This window comes from Orbilia oligospora (genome assembly GCF_000225545.1).
Source record: "Orbilia oligospora ATCC 24927 unplaced genomic scaffold scaffold00004, whole genome shotgun sequence".
Lineage (NCBI taxonomy): Eukaryota > Fungi > Ascomycota > Orbiliomycetes > Orbiliales > Orbiliaceae > Orbilia > Orbilia oligospora.
The window spans coordinates 1,570,122-1,588,489 of NW_011645561.1; the positions used below are offsets into that span (position 1 = coordinate 1,570,122).

Sequence of the window (18,368 nt, forward strand, 5' to 3'; positions counted from 1 at the left end):
GATCTGGATTTGGCGTATCTCCAGGGCCGTTTCGAATGTTTCTGGGAATCAATCAATCTGTCGACCGAATTTTAAATTTACGTTTCCAGAAACAGGTTGAATATATTGATACTCCCTCGCTGCATTGTATTATATAGAAACAATCTCTATCTTACACGCATAATTAGATCGAGTCCATATAATTAATTATATGAAATAACTACTAAGTGGCTCGACCTAAGTATCTATGACCTACTCAGCTTTTATGGAACTCGAGCCGGAGGCCTCTAGATCGTCGGCTGCGCTGGCAGCAGGCTCTAGATCTTCAGTAACATGTTCGACCTTAAGCTTCTTGACATTCTCGTCCTTTCCTTCGGAAGCACTTTCCTCCAACCTTTCAGCCCTCCTCTCATTAATCCAGCTTCCAAGCTCTTTCCATAGCTGAAGCTTGTAATCCAAGCTGTACCCCGCGGCAAGTCCACTTGTCGACACCACCACATAGACCCGAGCACCTGGATATCCATTTTTCTTATCAACCCCCATGTTCTCTTTTTCATGTTGCCACCCAAATTTGAACTCAGTCTTGGTCATCTTCCTTCCGTGCTTTGCGCGAAAGACACTTTCCCAGATCGCTTTCCCGATTAAGCAAACCGATTCTGGCCTGTATCGCCGACATTTCCGTTCAAGGTCTGCAACGCCCTCATCCATTTCCTCCAGGGATAGTTCTGCTTGACTAGCGGTTGGACGACCGACTATATTTGTTGTCCCCAAATTGAATTCAGCAGGGAGAATTTCGTCTTCCTGTGGCTTACATTGCCTTGTTGTAAGGCCACCTTGATGTAGCATTCTCCAGAACAAGTTGGACGGGTTTGCATAGCTGCTCTCCCAAAATAATTAACAATCATATCCTCTAGATGGTACTATGGAAATGATAGTAGAACATACCAGTGTCCAGCTTGTGAGGTTGCAATACCAGGGTTCAGTCCAATGAGCATACAGTACATATTTTCTCCCAATTGATCAGGGACGCCCTTTAGATGGGCGTACTTCGACGGTGGAGCATATGAACTACTCTTTTTCTTCGGGCCTCCGGGAGCTGCTCCGGCCTTATACGAGAGCACATCCGTATATTTTCTTTTAGTTGATGTCCTTGTGGTTTCTTTCGATTCTTTCGATTCCTCTGTAGTACCCGAAGCTACTGACTCTGAGGTTGACATTGAGAATTTATTGATAGTTCCTTTAAAGCTTGTGGATTTTTCTTCAACGACTGCATTGCCAGTCGTTGATATCTCCGAACGAGACGAGGTACTGCGAAGAACTCGATTGGATGCCATTGATTCGAATGTACTTTAAATATTTTTTATCCTGTAATATTAGACTACCGTGATACGATGGAAAGAATTCTGAAAACGAAGCTATCGAATCCAACAGTCCAGAATGTGTCCAGGTACCTCTTTTATAAAGGGGCAAATCGAGAACATACAATATAAACGTACAAGCTGAGTCAGCGGCTACACGGATGCGTGAAGGATCAATGATGAAACTTAATCAAGAATGAATCTTCGCGATTTCCCAGCCGCATCTTGGGTTTTTAACGTTATCACACAGAATCGCGCCGAATCGGGTCCCTTCGAGGCTTTCCGGGTCCCTGCACTTTTGGCAAGGAGAGGAACCAAGTACCAAGGAAAGCAACCGAGCTGCGAGTTATGACTAAGCCGTGGGGCCTCGGTTTCTAGGCTATTCCGTTTTGGGAACTTTGTTTACCGCCACTACAACACATCTCAAAACACCGTCGCTGATTGAGGCGAATGTGAACCGACAGCCCGACATCATCAACTTCGAAGGCGCAAAAGTATTCGCGCCGGCGATAGATACTATTTCGCCGATATCATTTCTATCTATACTTCCGACCTTCTCACCAGCACCACTGTTTCAATACCGCACAACAAAATGGCTACAGAAGCCCGAATGCGAAGCTCTGCTTCGACCCCCTCACTGCGATCCAGCACACCGGCGCAATTCAGAGGATACCGAGAAGTACAGGCAGCACAACAGAAATATGCGAAAACAGCGGAACAACCAGGGGGAGGAAACGTCAAAGTTGTCGTCAGAGTCAGGACTCTACTTCCAAGAGGTATGAAGCTCCAAAAGAACAGCCGTTACCGAACCCAATCGGACAATAAACTAACTGGTACTTCCAGAGCTCGAAAAGGAGGCGCCATGCATAGTCGAAATGAACCCTAATACGCAGTCTACAATCCTCTATGCTCCCGCCGGTGTCGACCAAAATATGAAGCGCAAGTTGGAAAAGAAAGTCTTTACCTTCGACAATTCATTCTGGTCTGTCAATCCTAAAGACCCGCACTATGCGGACCAAGACGACATCTACAATTCCCTTGGAGAGGAATTCCTGGATCACAATTTTGAAGGATACCATACTTGTATATTCGCCTACGGGCAGACAGGTTCCGGGAAGAGTTACTCTATGATGGGGACAGCTGAGAAACCGGGATTGATACCGAGAACTTGCGAGGATCTTTTCCAAAGAATCGAAAGCAGCGATGTTCCAAATATCAGCTATAGCGTCAGGGTGTCTTACTTCGAAGTTTACAACGAGCATGTCAGAGACTTATTGGTTCCACGCAAAGATACACCTTACTACCTCAAAGTTCGAGAATCGCCAACGGATGGGCCTTATATCAAAGACCTTACGGAAGTGCCGGTTAAGAGCTTACAAGAGGTTCTAAAGTACATGAAGCAAGGAGATACTGTAAGATTGCATTTTATTGCATTTTAAATAGCCACCAATACTAACAAAAAGCTATAGAGTCGTTCTGTTGCCTCGACGAAAATGAATGATGTATCCAGTCGTTCGCATGCAGTCTTTACTTTGATCCTCAAGCAAATCTATCACGACATGGAACGAGATGAAACTACGGAACGACTTGCAAGAATCAGACTTGTCGATCTTGCTGGCTCCGAGAGGGCAAAGTCTACAGAGGCTACGGGTCAGCGTCTTCGCGAGGGTTCAAATATCAATAAATCTCTCACCACTCTAGGAAGAGTCATCGCCGCTCTAGCAGAGTCAGGAAATAGTGCTCGCCGCAAAGAGGTCGTTCCATATCGAGATTCCGTCTTAACTTACCTATTGAAAGACTCCCTAGGAGGGAACAGCAAGACAGCCATGATTGCGTGCATCTCTCCGACCGACTATGACGAAACCTTATCCACACTAAGATATGCCGACCAAGCAAAGAATATCAAATTACGGGCCATCATCAATCAAGACCAACGTTCCAGTGCTGCACGCGATGCCCAGATCGAGGAAATGTCAGAGACAATCAGGAACCTTCAGCTCAGTTTATCTCAGGCTACTGCTACCAAAAAACAAACAGAGGCACAAAACACTCAGTTGGAGGAGTATCAAAGCAAAGTAGAACGCATGCAACAATTGATGGAAGAGAACCGCCAGGTCGCAGAATGCAAGATCAGAAGCTTGCAAACCCAGAACGATGCTTTAAAATTACATTTAAAACTCGCTCTAGACAGCTTAAAGAATCCAATCCCAGCAGTGCCTGATCCGGAAGATAAAGAAAATAGTATCTATGATGAGGAAGAAGAGCAAGAAGAGATCGACGAAGACTTGGCTCTACATCTCGAAGATTTGATGAAGGATTTGGGCAACTTTAAAAAGAAATTGGCGGATGATACTGGTAGGTTTGTGGGGAAGGTTAGACACCTTCAGGAATTACCCGTCAACTGCTAATTATATGGCGGAAGCTGTGTTTCGATCCCCTTTTTTCTTTTCATGTATTTATGTCAGCTTGCATTTTCGGGACGGTTCGGAAAAGGCACTTTGGAGGAGTAGGGTCTTGGGTTTCTTTCTTGTCTCTGGAGTTTTGAAAGGAACCATATACACATGCTGGTCAGGTTATTTTCGGTTTCATTGTTCATGTAGGCTTTCGTGTACTGTATACGTTTAATGGGTTGATGTTCAATGCAGGTTTACGTTTCCAATTGAGGTAGAATTACGATGACTTCAATATAATGGTATCTAGCTTGATGCTGAATGTAAATATGATCGCTAGTTCAAAACAAAAATAATAGCAAAAATGGTAGGTGCGCGCACTGGGTAGCTGATCACCTTCCTGGGCGGAGTTTCTGCATCATCTTCTGAATTTCTGGCACTGCTGCGCCTGTAGCCTTTGGTAAAAGTCCTTCAAGGGAACTGTAATCCTTCGCCAGCAGAGCCTCTTCTCCCGCTTTGACAATCATCCCGCACTGAACCCACATATTGACCCTCTCAGCGTATCCTAGGTTTTTGCATTTGGGAATAAATATCGACGCAACCTTGGTATTCCCTGCTGATAGACATTCGTTGAAGAAAGGCTCCCATCCAATTGGCGATGTCTTTAGCTTACTCCACTCTTCTATTTCCGCCCATTCCCTCTTTGCCACCAGACCGCGAAGTTTGATCCACCAGAAACGTTTGTCGGGCATTTTGAATTCGCTCCTGATCTTATTAGCTCGGGGATGGAAGCCGAGTCGTGTGAGCTTAAATATTGTGTCGTTGAGAGAAAGACCGACGAATGTTTCCTCGAAGACGTCACGCTCGAGTGACTCTTGCATCGTAAGGAGTTTGATGCTTTCCTCGAGTGCCTATTTGGTTTGATTAAAATACGGCCCCCAGAAATTTTGTCAGAGATCCACCTACAGAGGAATCTAGTGCATGTTCCTTCGAGTCCTTCAAAAGCTTGCTTGCTAGCTTTAATTTATCGATCCGTGTCGTGAAATTCTAATGCCCGTTAGCAGTATCCCAATCCATATGCAACCAACTACTCACCTCTTGCATCAAAGACTCCTTCAATATCACATTAGCACCGTCGGACTTTCGGTCATCCTGGTAGTATAGATCTTTCAAGAGTTCTGTATCAATATTCCGAGCAGAAGTTTCGATCAGGCTATACGCTAAAGGACGATCGTTGATGATCCTAAAGAATGTTGCGATAGGAAGTTTCTTCTTCAAATGAAGTAAAACATAAAACACCAAGTCCGAATCCATGCTCTCGATAGCTTTGTCCAAAGCAATTTCGTCTTCTTCCATACTCATCAAAAGTGGTACTTGCCGTCCCGCTCGTGGCTCATAGTTAAGGAGCTATCCGAGTTATGTTAGCTACCAGTCTGACATCTAAGTAGAAATTCACATGATATAGAACCTACTTGGGTAGCAAGCCGTCCCCTTCCTTCCTCGAATGCCGACTTCGCGATTTCATCGAACGCAATACCTCGTTTGCCAGAGAGTTTCATGACAATAGTTCTGCATATGGTGTCCTCGTCATCCAGGGAAAGTTTAACCTTCATGCATGCCCAGTGGATATATATCTTGTCCGTCGGAAGATTGAGATAGTCCGAGATCCTCAGTGCCAATAAATGCTCCTGCCGTGCCACAAGACGCTCTATCAATTTATCCGGTGTTAACCTCTCAAGTTGGTCTGCCGTGATACCGAATCCGATTTCGTAGAACCTGACAGCATTCAGGACTCTGAGTTTTTTGCACATCTCCACAAAATCGTCGCTATTGTACAGTTCAAGTACAGACTTTCCAAAGGATGCTGCCTTAAGCAATTGCTTCTGCCAGTCGACATCAAACTCATGCCCCGCAGCCTGGACACATGCAGCGACAGCTTCTGGCAGACTAGGCCGGATAAGCTGTATTGCGTCGTCCGCCTTCGGTGACTTGCGCTCGAGGTGACCAACCGCCTCCAACAATCCAGCTGGTGGCGACGAAGAACCGAACTCAAAAATTGACTTCGTCACATCTACAGACTCGTTAATCCAAATTTAAACCTCAGAAGCCATCAAGAACGCCTTCTTACCTGGAACGCGCTGTAGAAATTCACACTTCTCCGTTGTTATCATTCTGATACCATCCATCTCGGGGACTAAATTCACCCGACTATCATAATACCATCTTAACGCTGCCCCAGCGGGTCCAACCATGTGTACCTCGTCTTCCCAGACCAGCACCACACTGTCTATACCGCACCATTGGACATCCAACGGGATTTCATCTAGCTTGCCAGAGTCATATTCACTAAGCTTCTGTTGAAATTTCACATCAATAACCCAAACCTTCCCATCCCCCGTGTAAAGCGCTACGTAACTACCGTTCGGGCTAACACTGATGTGATGGAAAGGGCCATTTTGCAAAATTTGGTCCTGAGACTCAGTCGCATCGACTATTAAGATAGTTTGGTCTGTTGCCATGATAACCTCCACATGCCGAGAGTCTGAATAATTTGGCGGTATCAGAGCCCAAGAATGTATTTTCGATTCAGGAGATGGCAGCTTCGGAAGGGCGAGAGGGCGCGGCCGAGGTTCGTCGTATCGATTAACTGCGACGAAGACATTATTTGAGAGTAGTGCTACGAATCCAGTACCCCAGAATCGACATGATACCACCCCATGTTCTTCAGCATCCTATTCAAAAATACTTAGTCTCAAATCTTCTTATATGGTATATTCAGAGTTACCATACCGCTCCCAGCGAGAACTGGGTAAAGTTCCCCTGCAGGTCATAATAGCACCGAACAGATCCATCTGTCGTTACAACAAGTAGGTGCTCGTCGTCCGACCAGCCTATAGATTGTATTGCACCCCTATCCCACTATATTCGATGTCAACCCTTATCCTTCATCAAGCTTGCCTGATGCTGAGAGACAGACATCATACCGTTATTCGACGTAATAAGGCACCTGCAAGGTTGCAGATCATAATATTGGGCTTTGCAGCCTGGCCGCCCTGGTAGGCATGGAACTTTCGGGGGTCTTTCCACAGTGCTATATGACAAATTTATATTAGCACAGGTTCGGACTACTCCATACTCAGGCATGTATGGTAGCCATCATACCAATCGCGCCACCAAAAGGCGCCCCAGCTACTAGGTAGTCATCCAAATCGAAGTCCTCATCCTGAGTCCACGACGGTGTAAACACTGTGAACTTCCGATAATACTGCCCGGAAACGAGTTCCCAAGTCGAAGGTGGGTTCTGTAATCCAGATGCCATATTCAGCGACAGAGATTGAAGATGTGATGTCAGGTATAGTCTGGCGCTACGACATGATGCATCGGGGTTAGGAAATGCTGGGGTCAACGGGGAGGCGACGCGACAGCTCCCGCAACTGCGCTTCTAGGCGAGGATCTTTGTGTTGCATGGCAACGTCACAACCGGACCTCAACCTCAAGATAACACAATTAATATTTGATAGCTCGAGCTCTAAGAAACACAGTCTCGATAAATCATCATCATTCAGCATCTTCAATGCTTCACTAATCAATCCCTAGGTCTAGAATGGCTCGCCAACATAGCTACGAACATCTCAATTGCCGAAGAGCTAGTTTGTCAAGCTCCAAAGAAAATGCATAAGCTTGTACCAGTACAAGTTTGAACATGCAGCTCACTCTCCAGCTATAACCACAGCTACAACTTCTCATGCAAGTCAACCCAAAGACCTATCAAATTCAACCCTGCAAATTCTCTATTATGTTATAGCCAAGATAATCCCCGGAATCCCCTTCAATTATGCCGGAACCTCCCGGCCCGGGAATTCGTGAACGGCACTTCCAGCTTCGTACGGGAGCTGTCTACAAGCTAATCACAAATGGCCTTACCATCATTTGATCCCAAGGTCATCTGCCAGAATGTGGGGCAAACAAAGCTAGCTCCTTTTTGTGATTGCTGTGCATAGACCACTCATGCAGAAGCTATTCACACTATCGCAAGCCACCTTCGAATCGATGCCGCCAAATACAGTAACGCAGCCGGACCCGCGGAAGCGCCAATGTTTGTCATCACAATGTAGTATTGCATGCCGACAGATACGAGATTATGGGGTCGACGGCTCGACTCCGGAGTCCGTCTGGGAATTAACCGCTCTAGACTAGAGCTCGAGCTGATATCTATGGTCCTGGAGGGGGTGCCAGCATGCAACAAAAACAACACACTAGCAAGCTTAGAATGGACGGGATTCCTAGGAAATGTCGACAGATTCCAATTACGATATAAAGATACGGGTTTGGTAGTCTATTTCCCCCAAAGTATGTACTGAGCCGTAGTTATTTGACATTATAGAATGCATTTGGCAGGGAGGTGTGTTAACTATGATTGAGGAGGACAATACTGTCTATCTACCTTAAATGAGACTCAGAGGACCTTTTGCGAGGCTCATTTAACTATTATATCGCATACGTATCCTGTTGGTGTACCTGAATACCTAGGGTTATAACTTTCAGGGCTACTTATTCTTTCTTTGCCAACCTACGCAGTGAGACATGACCAGTTATAGTCTTTTCTATTTCCTAACTCTTGCTAGCCGCAGGCACCTCGTAACAGAGGTGATTTGCACCGAATTGGATTATCTGCCGTGTATTCTAACTTACCAGTATAGATATTTCTTGGCTAATGCCGGGTTTGGGAGCGCTTAAGTCGTCTCGATTAATCGCCGCTAGCTTGTATTTCTAGCATCGCGGTCTGAGAAGCGTGGTGGGTTCAGGAATTAATGGAACTAAACTAGATCCAAGTAGTCGAATATGTGTTAGATACTTTCAGGTAATGTCTTAAGATATTAGATAGCTGCTTAACAGACCCTGTAATGTAACTTAAAAACATTAACAGAAGCTAGAAACGCCCACAGACATCTTGATCAATTGATATCAAACTCTTGATCATCTTACATAGGATTTTAGGAATTAACTACTATGAGTTCGAAAAAAAAAGAGAAAAAAAAGGTCACGCAGGTAGCTAAAAGATAGCTATGCTGAGCCTCGTAGTATATCCCGGCGAAAACATAACTCTCCTTTAATTAACATGCACGCCTAAAGACCAAGGATTCTTACCCAGTCCATGTAGAAACCGAGTCTCGAATGCAAGGGCGTCTAAAGCGGATGTGTGTTGCCGATCCAACATGGTTACACCATATTCAACTCCAGCGTCGACGACACCGATCAAACCCATCCGGATATATACCTTAAGAAATATAAATGCATGCACAGAGTGGTCACGCATAAGCCGAAATAATACCGCAAAGTCCAGGGCGCCATTCCTTCTTTGATACCCTCCTTCGCGATCTGACGTCTATCTTTCGGCCAAATCTGTGAGCAACCAGGTTAAAGAGGTCGAAGCAAATCAAATTTATGCATGAGGCAAGCCTCAATATGCGTCCCTTATGTTTACCTATAGATTAGAAATCCCTAGCTCGGATGTTTGACTTGCCTGTAAATCCCTGCTTTGTTTTATTTTATTTTATCTTTATTTTATTTTTTTCGCACTTTTATTTATTGTCACGATCCTGACCCGCAATCCGAGAGGAAAATTTTGTGAAACGGATCGAGATCCCATTATCGATATACCATCTTCTAATTTCAAGACAAAGTAACAAGCTATAAATCCCGAAGATGTGTTTTACCAACCAAAGAGAAGGCTCTTGTGCGACTAAAACATGGTAGGGAGTGCTGGAACTCCATGGCGGGGCACAAAATTTGCTAGAGCTCGAGAGCTCAAGTTCCCGGCAGCCCAAAACAAGACCCCAAGGGGGGCCTAGCTGTTCGGAATCGAATTTCGGACACGTTGATCGATTGATTCCCAGTCTCGTATAGATTGCGGTGATATCGGTAAGCGGACGGAGCGGCGCTCAAGCCGTCTTGTGCAACGTTACTACTACATAATCCAACCCTTTTTTGCGAAATTTCTTCTAAAGTGGGTCGTTCGGACCTAGTTCGTTATAATAATCTTTGTCCATGTCCCTTTCCAGACGCAAAGTGTCCGCTTCACTGCAAATTTTTTTTTTTTTAAAACAAACATAGGTACTTAGCTTAGCTTTGACCTGACTGATGTAAAATGCAGACAATGCATAAAATACTCCTGCGGATTGGAGGGGAGTAATTCGACCTTCCGGATCCACACTTCATTTTTTTTTTTTCTATGGGGAATCCAAGGATCCAAAAAAAGAAGAGTACCCCCAAGGCTTCGAGGGTTTGTGTGAAAACCATCCAATAACCTCAGACGAGAAAAAAAGGGAAGATACTTTTTAAATTGTTTTTTATCTGATTGTGGATCTATCCGTGCAGCATCTACATGTTTGTACAACTGTTTTGGGGGTGTTTCCGGTTGGAAATACATATCCGTGGGCTGGTCCGGACCCACTCTCCTCGTTAAAGTCGAAAAGCTATTCGAAAAGAACGAAGAAACTTCAATCTCGGAGCTGCAAGCTGCACTTCGCGAGCTCGAAAAAAAATCGCAGATTGAAATAAGACCTACATAAAGTACACGTCTGAGGGGCAGCCATAGCTCCTTTCTTTGCATCGACAGCACGATGTGCCCTCCACGTTCCGGCTCCGTGGGAACGTTCCTCATTTCATCTCCCCACTATCCGTACGTAGTAGATGCATCGAAGAAGAAAAACGAACGTGGGGAAACCTTGAGCAGAGCCAGAGCTAGAGCTAGGTCCCGCATGCGCAGCGTGGGTCCGCCATAAAACAACCATTTCGACGAATCGAGAAGCTGGATTTTGGATAAAAAAATTTTAATGGAAGAAAGAAAAAAAAATTCAAACTATCTAAAAACAGCTACCCCCACTCTATAAACTTCCTTTTTATTTCTATTTTGTCACTAGGGGTCATTATATTTCTTACTTCGTGTGGGCATTCCGCATTGCCTCTGGTCACCAACGGTTTACCTTTCTGCTGACGGACTGCATACGTTCGATCTCGAACATTTTTTTAACTAGGCCAAAGAGAATTCAGTGGTAGTTCGGCCCTATACCGTGCTTGTCATTCTTTGTATACAGGTACCTAGAAGGAATACCTGCTTTGTTTGCTCCCTTTCTTTCTCTCCCTTGCCTCAATGCAGGTTTATAAATCGAAATCATAGGAAAATACGAAGAATTGGGCCGCTGCAACTGTCTTACCTGATACCGTTCGCGTTCGGAGATGCCCCGATATTTATGTTTGGATCTCAAGTCGTTGGCTCAGATCCCTTGGTTATGGCAAGTCCATGAGAGCAAGGGTTTATCAGGGAGGCTTATGGGATAAAAGTCTCAAAAACCAATCAAACCACAGCTTCCAAGTTTCTTAAGGTTACGCAGTTGAAGCCCTTCAAGTTTCCAAGTTGCGTCTGCACAGACATAAAAAAGCGCTTCCCAAAACTTCCCCAAGCTTGATTCGTTCTAGCAAAAACTTCTCCTGAGATCTGGAAAAGTTAAGGCCATCTTTTAAAATTGAGGCACTATGGATCTAAATGGCAAGTCAGATTGGAGAAGTTATAGCACAATAGCGTCATTACTCTGTAATACCGGACCGACGACACAGATACTTAGCGGTGTGTCTTTGTGTGTGTGTGTGTGTGTGACGACCTTGGAAATTCTGTAACAATATAGCCCGCTCAGGCAATGTTAGCAGAACCAATGGAAGAGGAACAGATAGTGCAGGTTCGACAAGAAAAATCGAAGATTAATGCTTGACCGTTTTCGTATCGACATCATGTGGACCTATCCTTTTTTTTGTTTTTACATCGTAGTTTGTTTCGTTCGAATAGGCAGAAATCTGGAGCGGTACTCCGGTAGAGGGGAATTCTGGGGTGGTCGGAGAACCAGTCTAGAATAGAACCTTGGAAAATTCCCTCATAGACCTGGAGAGTTATCGATGTGAGGGCCGGATGCCATTCCATATGCAGATATCTATGGCATCAAAATAGCCAATCGCAGGGTCTAGTTGCGTAATATCCTGGTGTATTCCGTAATCTTGTTGAGATGCATTAATTGGTAAATGTGATGTCGAGACTATCCAAGTCAGTAGGATTGTCTACAGAAAGATCAAAAGCGGTGTGTAAAGTGGAATTTCATTGAATATGAATACGAGTAGCTAGAGGAGGCATTTGAGCCATTGCGTGAACGCATTTTCAAAGTCTATAAACATGCAGGAGTAAATAAGCGATTTTGGTGCAGGATGCTGCCACTGTTACGGCAAGCTGATGTAAAAGAGCGTAAACCAAGCAAAGTAGAATCAGTCAGGAAATCCAAAACTAGAAATGTCCAAAAGCAGTCGTGTTTTTTGTATCTTTTTCGTTTTTTTTCTTCTGGGGAAGTTTTCCATTGAAATCGAGATATTTGAAAGAGAGACGTGAAGCAGTAATTGCAAGCAAAACCTAAATCAAAAACAAAAAAACAATTGTGTACCACCGAATACCTCTCCCTCCGAGCAGTAAAAATCAAACCGACGACTAAATTATTACTACAAGTAGTATGTACGCCGCCCAGTAACACAGCATAAAGACATTCAGATAATCAGAAAAATGAACGAGAGTGCAATTAGAAGAATAAACAAGAAATAGAATTGCTTCGAGCGAACTTTGTAACCAAAAGAATTGCTTCGGACTCAAAAAACTGGGGCTAATCAGAAGAAATCGCAAACTAACAGTGCTCTGCGCATAAAACAGTGCTGGAGCAAAGGAAAACAAGAAGAAGAAGAGAATGACAAAGATGTATTAAAAGATTAAGGTATAGATCATTAGAGAGGTATCGGTGTCGCCGCGAGGCTAAAAGAAATCTTTTTGAACGCAAAAGGCAAAAGTCGTAACTGCGTAACGCATGGAAAAGCAAATGGTCGTAACGTCGTCACCTTTTTTTGGAACCCACCCGGACGATAAAGCAATCGAGCAAAAAATATTTTAAACGTAGAAAAAAAAAAAGATAATTTTGTTTGAACCCCGAATTAAAAAGGTATTAGGTATTAGAAACCAAAGGGAGGAAGATAAGTTTGAATCGAAGAGTTTTTAGTGTTCGACGGCGACGTCCATATCGTCGTAGTCTGCAGCCGGGGAGCAAACTTCGGGAGTGGTAGATGTAGTGCTGGTAGATGTCATAGAACCAGTCTCGTCGTCGTCGTAGAGAGTCTGGGAGAGGAGGTCGAAGGCCTCGCCAATAACACGAGTAATGCCCCAGACGACAACCTCGGCAAGCATACCTCCCCAGATGCGAGAAACGGCAACGCTGAGTCTAGATCCGCATTCAACGGAATCCTCATCAAAGAGATCCCGGATCTTCTCCAGCATTGCGGCCTCTTCCCTCGTTGGGGGGCATGTCGCACTTTCTTGTTCCAGGCGGTTAAGCCACAGAGTGAGAATAAGCATCAAATCGAAGCCGAACAGAATATGTTCAGGGCTCCAGTTCAGCGCCGATGATTTAGCAAAGAGCCTAATACCCATGAGAGCAGGTATCTGGAAACACTCGAAGCAAAGCTGAATGACCTTCGTCATAGCTGGTGAACGAGGAATCAAGTTACGAGCGGGTTTCATGGTAGTAGCCACCTCCTCTGGTACATGGTACCGGAGAGCCTCTTGAATGCTCATGAAGTCGACTTCGAGTCTAGCACAAGTAGCTCGATACATCGCCATAGCATTGAACAACAAAGGAGGCCCTCTTTGCGGAGCATTCAGGGACACGATCATCGTCTCCGATGTACAATAATCCACTGACTTTTGCCACGTTTCGAGTGCTGAATGAAGCTTATCCTTGTACTCAGCGACAAGATTGCTGAGTCCTTTGGGAGTTCTCTTGACTTGCCAGACTTCCAGGAAGAGAGCGTTGATCATGATTCTAGCACCAAATGCGCTGTATCGTGGGATTTCTCCCTTAAACAGGCAGTTATGGGCATCCTTGAAGGATGGGGTTGGGCTGATAGCGTATTGCTCTCTCCAGGCATGTTCGTCCGTGTAGTCAAGGTTCCAGAGAGACTCGGAACAAGGAAGAGAAAGAGATTCAAGTTCATTGTTGCAAATCACAGGAGTGTGATTAAATGTCATAGTCAAGAGACCGAAGAAGTTATAGACGGAGAAGAAGGTTCGTTTGGCACCTTCTTCCTCAATCCAGTCTTCGACAGAAGGGATCTCAGAACCACGCTGATCTCTCTTAAGTTGAAGTTCATAACGGCCTCCAGCAACCATGTTGACAAGGAGACCCTTGACAGAGCAAGCCCATTCCAAGCCAGAAGCGTCGCCACTCCAGCTAGCGAAGATCATGTTCAACAAAGTGGTTTGAGTATTCCACAGAGGACAATTTCTTGAGCTGAAGCGTTGATCACGGCTAAGGCAGTTCGTGGCAAGGATCTTGGAAGCAACGTGAAGCATACATCCCTGTTCCCTTTCAAAGGTGTACAGAGCGCCAATAGAAAGGACTGCAAGAAGTAGCGGTGAAGAAACTCTGCTTGGCCTAAAAGTGGCAGGATGTAGGAACGGGAAATGATGGTGGAACAGATTAAAGTACGCAGAGAGATATCGGTTCAAGGCACTTTTACTTGGAAGCTTGAAGCTGTTTGAAACAGTACCTTCAATATCAATGTCTCTGACATTGGCGAGTATCTGAGTCCTTTCCTCGTCCGATGAGACTTGAGGTGGTGCAAGAGGAGAACAGGCCGAAGCACTGGCAGATGACTGTACGGATTCCGGGTATTGGCCGGTTGGATATGGATACGGAGATACAGATCTGTGGATTTGGACAGAGCCATTATATGCCTTTGAAGAAGAGTTCCTTGGAGAAAGATGAGCGCTGGTGACCGATTCTTGTTGGTTCTCGGATTCCCAGTTAGAGTAAGAAGTCTGGCTGGCAGATCTCATAATGGGTTCACAATCGCTTGGAGTGGCTGGACTTTCCCAAGGGACATGGGCGAGAGATGGATATGGAGCACGGTCGAATACTGGGAGTTCTTGGTGGGTAACCATGGCTAATTTTTCTTCCATCATGGATTCTTCTTGTCGGACTAGAATGGCATTGCAGGCAGCGTGATGTAACTCAGTAATGAGGGCTGCGGCTTGTTCAAGATCATCGTTGTTTTCCAAGTGTTCCAATGTGGCTGGTTCAAGGGCAATCCGTGTCTTCTTTGCTGGAGGGGCAGGGGCAGTCGCTGCTGTTTTGGCCTGTGGTTTTCTCTTTCCTTCACTGGTGAGGGGGATGCCTCCATCCTTTGCGTGAACAGTCCTATCATGTCGTAGCAATAGATCTCTTCGTACAAAGGTGCTTCTACACTTAAGGCATTTGAAAGGTCTCTCTTTGGTATCTGTTTAGGGAAAACACAATCAGTAAATACAACCGAGAGAAAAATTTTGTTTGAAAGAAAATAGGGAGAGTAAAATAACATACGGGATCGCTCGTGTCTACTTCTGTGCTCCGACCTGCTGAAGGCACGGGCACAGTATGCACACTTATATTTACGTTCCTGAACCAAGTTGGTTCTGCGAGATTGTGTCTGTGCTCCAGTCATCTTGGAATAATATATATGACGCTTCTACTACTTATCCTGCAAAAGGATGTAGAAAGAGAGAGAAGACTGATGTTGAAATCGTCGATGGGTATGTTAAGTTTATTGGGGGAAAGTGGTGGATTGAGAGTATCGCAATAGCATTCCTTCTCCTTCACGTCCTCGATTTTATTTTATTTTGAAAATATCTCCGGGGTATGCGACGGGTAGATGTAGATGGGATGAGACACCAAAAAAACTAATGGCGACAAGCGAATATGCGGTCGTCCGTGTAGGTGTTCTCTTCGGATTTCGTTTGTTTGTTTTTCTTTTCTTGAACGTGAACAATGTCGGGACTTTTGATATAATATATAAGACCGACACGAGAGAGAGAGAGAGAGATGAATGTCAGAATGTATAAGAGTAAATATTATCGAGAATAGTAGTAATAGTATATAGTATGGTATAATAAGAGTAGAGTCGAGGAGAGTATATGTAAACGTGGGGCAGAAGACGAAAAGGGGGAGGGGATTAAAAAATGAACAAGAAGAAAGAGGGCAGCAAGAAACGAATGGAGGGGACAAGGCGGGATATGAAGCTTTTCCACTGGGCTGGGAAGGAATATAAACAGAAAAGAGAAGGGAAAGAAAGAGGGATGGAGGGGTTATTTGGGGGGGTTAAAGAAAGATGAAAGGGGAGTAAGGAGGAGAAGAGGAAGGGGGCAAGGAGGAGGAAGTAGTGATGGCGAGGAAGGAAGAAAGGGGTATCGCTCGCTTTTTCTGGGGATTGGGCGGTGTATGTACCCGTAATGGTGTGGGATGGATTGGATTGGCCGTACATACATACTTACATAGTAGACATCCACCACCGTCCTCGAGGAGGAACTTACCCACTTTTTTTTTTTTTTTTTTTTTTTTTTTGAGGCCCTCCACTTCGAAAAGCTACTCTTCCAGTACAATAGCACACACTCTGCGCTGTAAGTACATACATGTATGTGTGTGTATGTATGTGTGTATGTATGTATGTATGTATGTATGTATGTATGTAGTGTCTTGTCCCCATGTCCCAGAGTATGCAGAGAATGGTCGCCAGAATCACAACCAGCCCAAGCCAGCGAATGAACCCTGGAAAGAGGGAACTGCACGGAGGGGGTCTTAGTTTCTCTTGTTATCTTGTGAGGATGTATACTAGCCGCCGCTTCTGCACCCACCAGGCACATGTACACACACATACATACATTACATACACAATACATCCATAGAGCGAGGAGGGAGAGGGAGGGAAAACACTTCGATTGTTGTCATCAAAATACATCACAAGCATGCGGAGTGTTTTCGAACTCGCCGGAAATTGTCCTTGCCCCTCGCTCCCCCTCCGGACCGCTGTATCGCACTGTATTCCAATCATCTGTGTCCGTATGTATTCCTGTATCTACGTATGTACATATGTATGTACATTACATACACACATACACACATACATACATCGTACACTTGGCCGGCCATCGTACATACATACGTACATACATCGTACGTTGCTTGCCATGGACATGCCGGCCGTCAACCTTCGATCGATTCGGGTTGCGCCTCACGAGACTCGATGCATTCGAGGGTATACGTAAAGACCCATCTTAATTCGTCCAGTCCTTTCGTGTCTGCTGGACCGACACGCTAACCAATCTGTGGAGGATGCGCGACGACCCAGCCGAGGGAAGGAGATGCAGCACGGTACTCCGAAAAAGTCCCTCCATGCCAACATCCATTATCTCCACACCACCCACACCTCTAACCCTGGTTGGTTCCCAATCACACTCCTTGCGCTGGAACTTCGAGAAACCAACAAGGCTGGTCTGTCGACGGCCCACCTTCTTTTTATTTTTTTTATTTTTTTTCTGGCTGCGGGGCTGGGGGACGAGAAGCCGGGCCCAGGATTGACTGTTCATGTGCAGGTGAACCTAGGTTTCATCTGGGAATAGTGTCGAGAAGAACTGAAGAGGGTCGCTGCCACCGTCTATAATCGGGTTAGTCTCCTTTCCAACCACGCCAGCCAGCTATAGAAATCTGACATTCAGCCAGACTCAAAAGGAAATTCGGTAGCAAGGGCCAAAAAAAAAAAAAAGGAAAAGGAAAAGAATTCCTTCCACAGAATCTTGGACTAAAATCCGGCTCCCCCATATCACACACACACGTAGCTCGCCCGGAATCGACTCTCGGACTTGTAACGGTACTGCGTTGGCTCCGTTGTTAAATTGTTGGAAACCTAATTCTAATTAGTCTCGCAGCGATCGATATCTAGATCTATTCTACTTCATACCGAGGGTGAATGTGAGACGTCTGCATATTGATTGTAATATTACAACGACATATCGATGCCTCTTTCTGAGATCACGGCTTGAGGCCCGGGACATCTTCGAAACGTTCGAATTCGCCTGAAGTGTGCGCAAATTTAACCAGCCAGCTGGCAGATGTTTGTGAAAAGCCTCTTTCGGGCATGATTCCGGTATGTGTGTCTCTCTTTCTGTAGCCATCTCACGGTCCCACATCGACTCTTCCTCTCTCTATCCCTCAATCTCTCTACATTTCGCTTTGAATATCCAAATTGTGGATAATAAGGAGCGACCCATCGATGAACTGTACATGTTAATGTATGAACTGCTGCTTCAGCACGTTTGAACCTAGGGCGTGCAGCACAATTCATGCAAGTGAACAGGACCCGCCTCCCTTACTGCTTTAGTCCAAGTCTTGTAAAACGCAAGGCCAGGTTTGGAGCATGATATCAATCACGCCGTCGTCGCAAGCAAAAACGAAGGATGGAAAATCTTTCTCATCGCTTCAGCAAGGTACAAATTTTTCAACCTGTGCTATGCCACACTAACCCCCAACAGGGCAAGTCCGGCCCTGTCCAAGCTAGCTCCCAGCAGCTCGAGCTTATGCTAACCCTTGGGGAAAATCACCGTCTCCTTCGTTCGAGAAGTGAAAGACAAAGGAAAAAAAAAGTACCTCCATTTTTGGGTTGAGAATTTCATCTACCAGACTAGCATCTGGGCAAACATTGAGATTTCCAAACTATCCCGATTTACGGCTGCGGAAGCGGAACAGCGGCG

At 45.1% G+C, this 18,368-nt stretch overlaps 4 protein-coding genes across 4 annotated transcripts; 1 reads left to right on the top strand and 3 right to left on the bottom strand.

Moving 5' to 3' along the window:
• Positions 1-231: 231 nt before the first annotated feature.
• AOL_s00004g464 (uncharacterized protein) lies at positions 232-1,313 on the bottom strand (the record flags this gene model as incomplete). The annotated part of the gene is made up of 2 exons (XM_011119113.1): positions 232-856; positions 925-1,313. The coding sequence occupies 2 exons, from the start codon at positions 1,311-1,313 to the stop codon at positions 232-234; spliced, it is 1,014 nt and encodes a 337-aa protein (XP_011117415.1).
• Positions 1,314-1,929: 616 nt separating this feature from the next.
• Positions 1,930-3,745, top strand: AOL_s00004g465 (uncharacterized protein; the record flags this gene model as incomplete). Its single annotated transcript, XM_011119114.1, has 3 exons — positions 1,930-2,113; positions 2,181-2,749; positions 2,807-3,745. 3 exons carry the CDS (start codon positions 1,930-1,932, stop codon positions 3,743-3,745), a joined length of 1,692 nt encoding a protein of 563 aa, XP_011117416.1.
• A 374-nt stretch (positions 3,746-4,119) lies between these two features.
• On the bottom strand, positions 4,120-7,046 carry AOL_s00004g466 (uncharacterized protein; the record flags this gene model as incomplete). The annotated part of the gene is made up of 8 exons (XM_011119115.1): positions 4,120-4,638; positions 4,694-4,774; positions 4,823-5,134; positions 5,200-5,798; positions 5,856-6,459; positions 6,518-6,646; positions 6,712-6,818; positions 6,890-7,046. The coding sequence occupies 8 exons, from the start codon at positions 7,044-7,046 to the stop codon at positions 4,120-4,122; spliced, it is 2,508 nt and encodes an 835-aa protein (XP_011117417.1).
• A 5,760-nt stretch (positions 7,047-12,806) lies between these two features.
• On the bottom strand, positions 12,807-15,289 carry AOL_s00004g467 (uncharacterized protein; the record flags this gene model as incomplete). The annotated part of the gene is made up of 2 exons (XM_011119116.1): positions 12,807-15,085; positions 15,169-15,289. The coding sequence occupies 2 exons, from the start codon at positions 15,287-15,289 to the stop codon at positions 12,807-12,809; spliced, it is 2,400 nt and encodes a 799-aa protein (XP_011117418.1).
• Between the last annotated feature and the right edge of the window lie 3,079 nt (positions 15,290-18,368).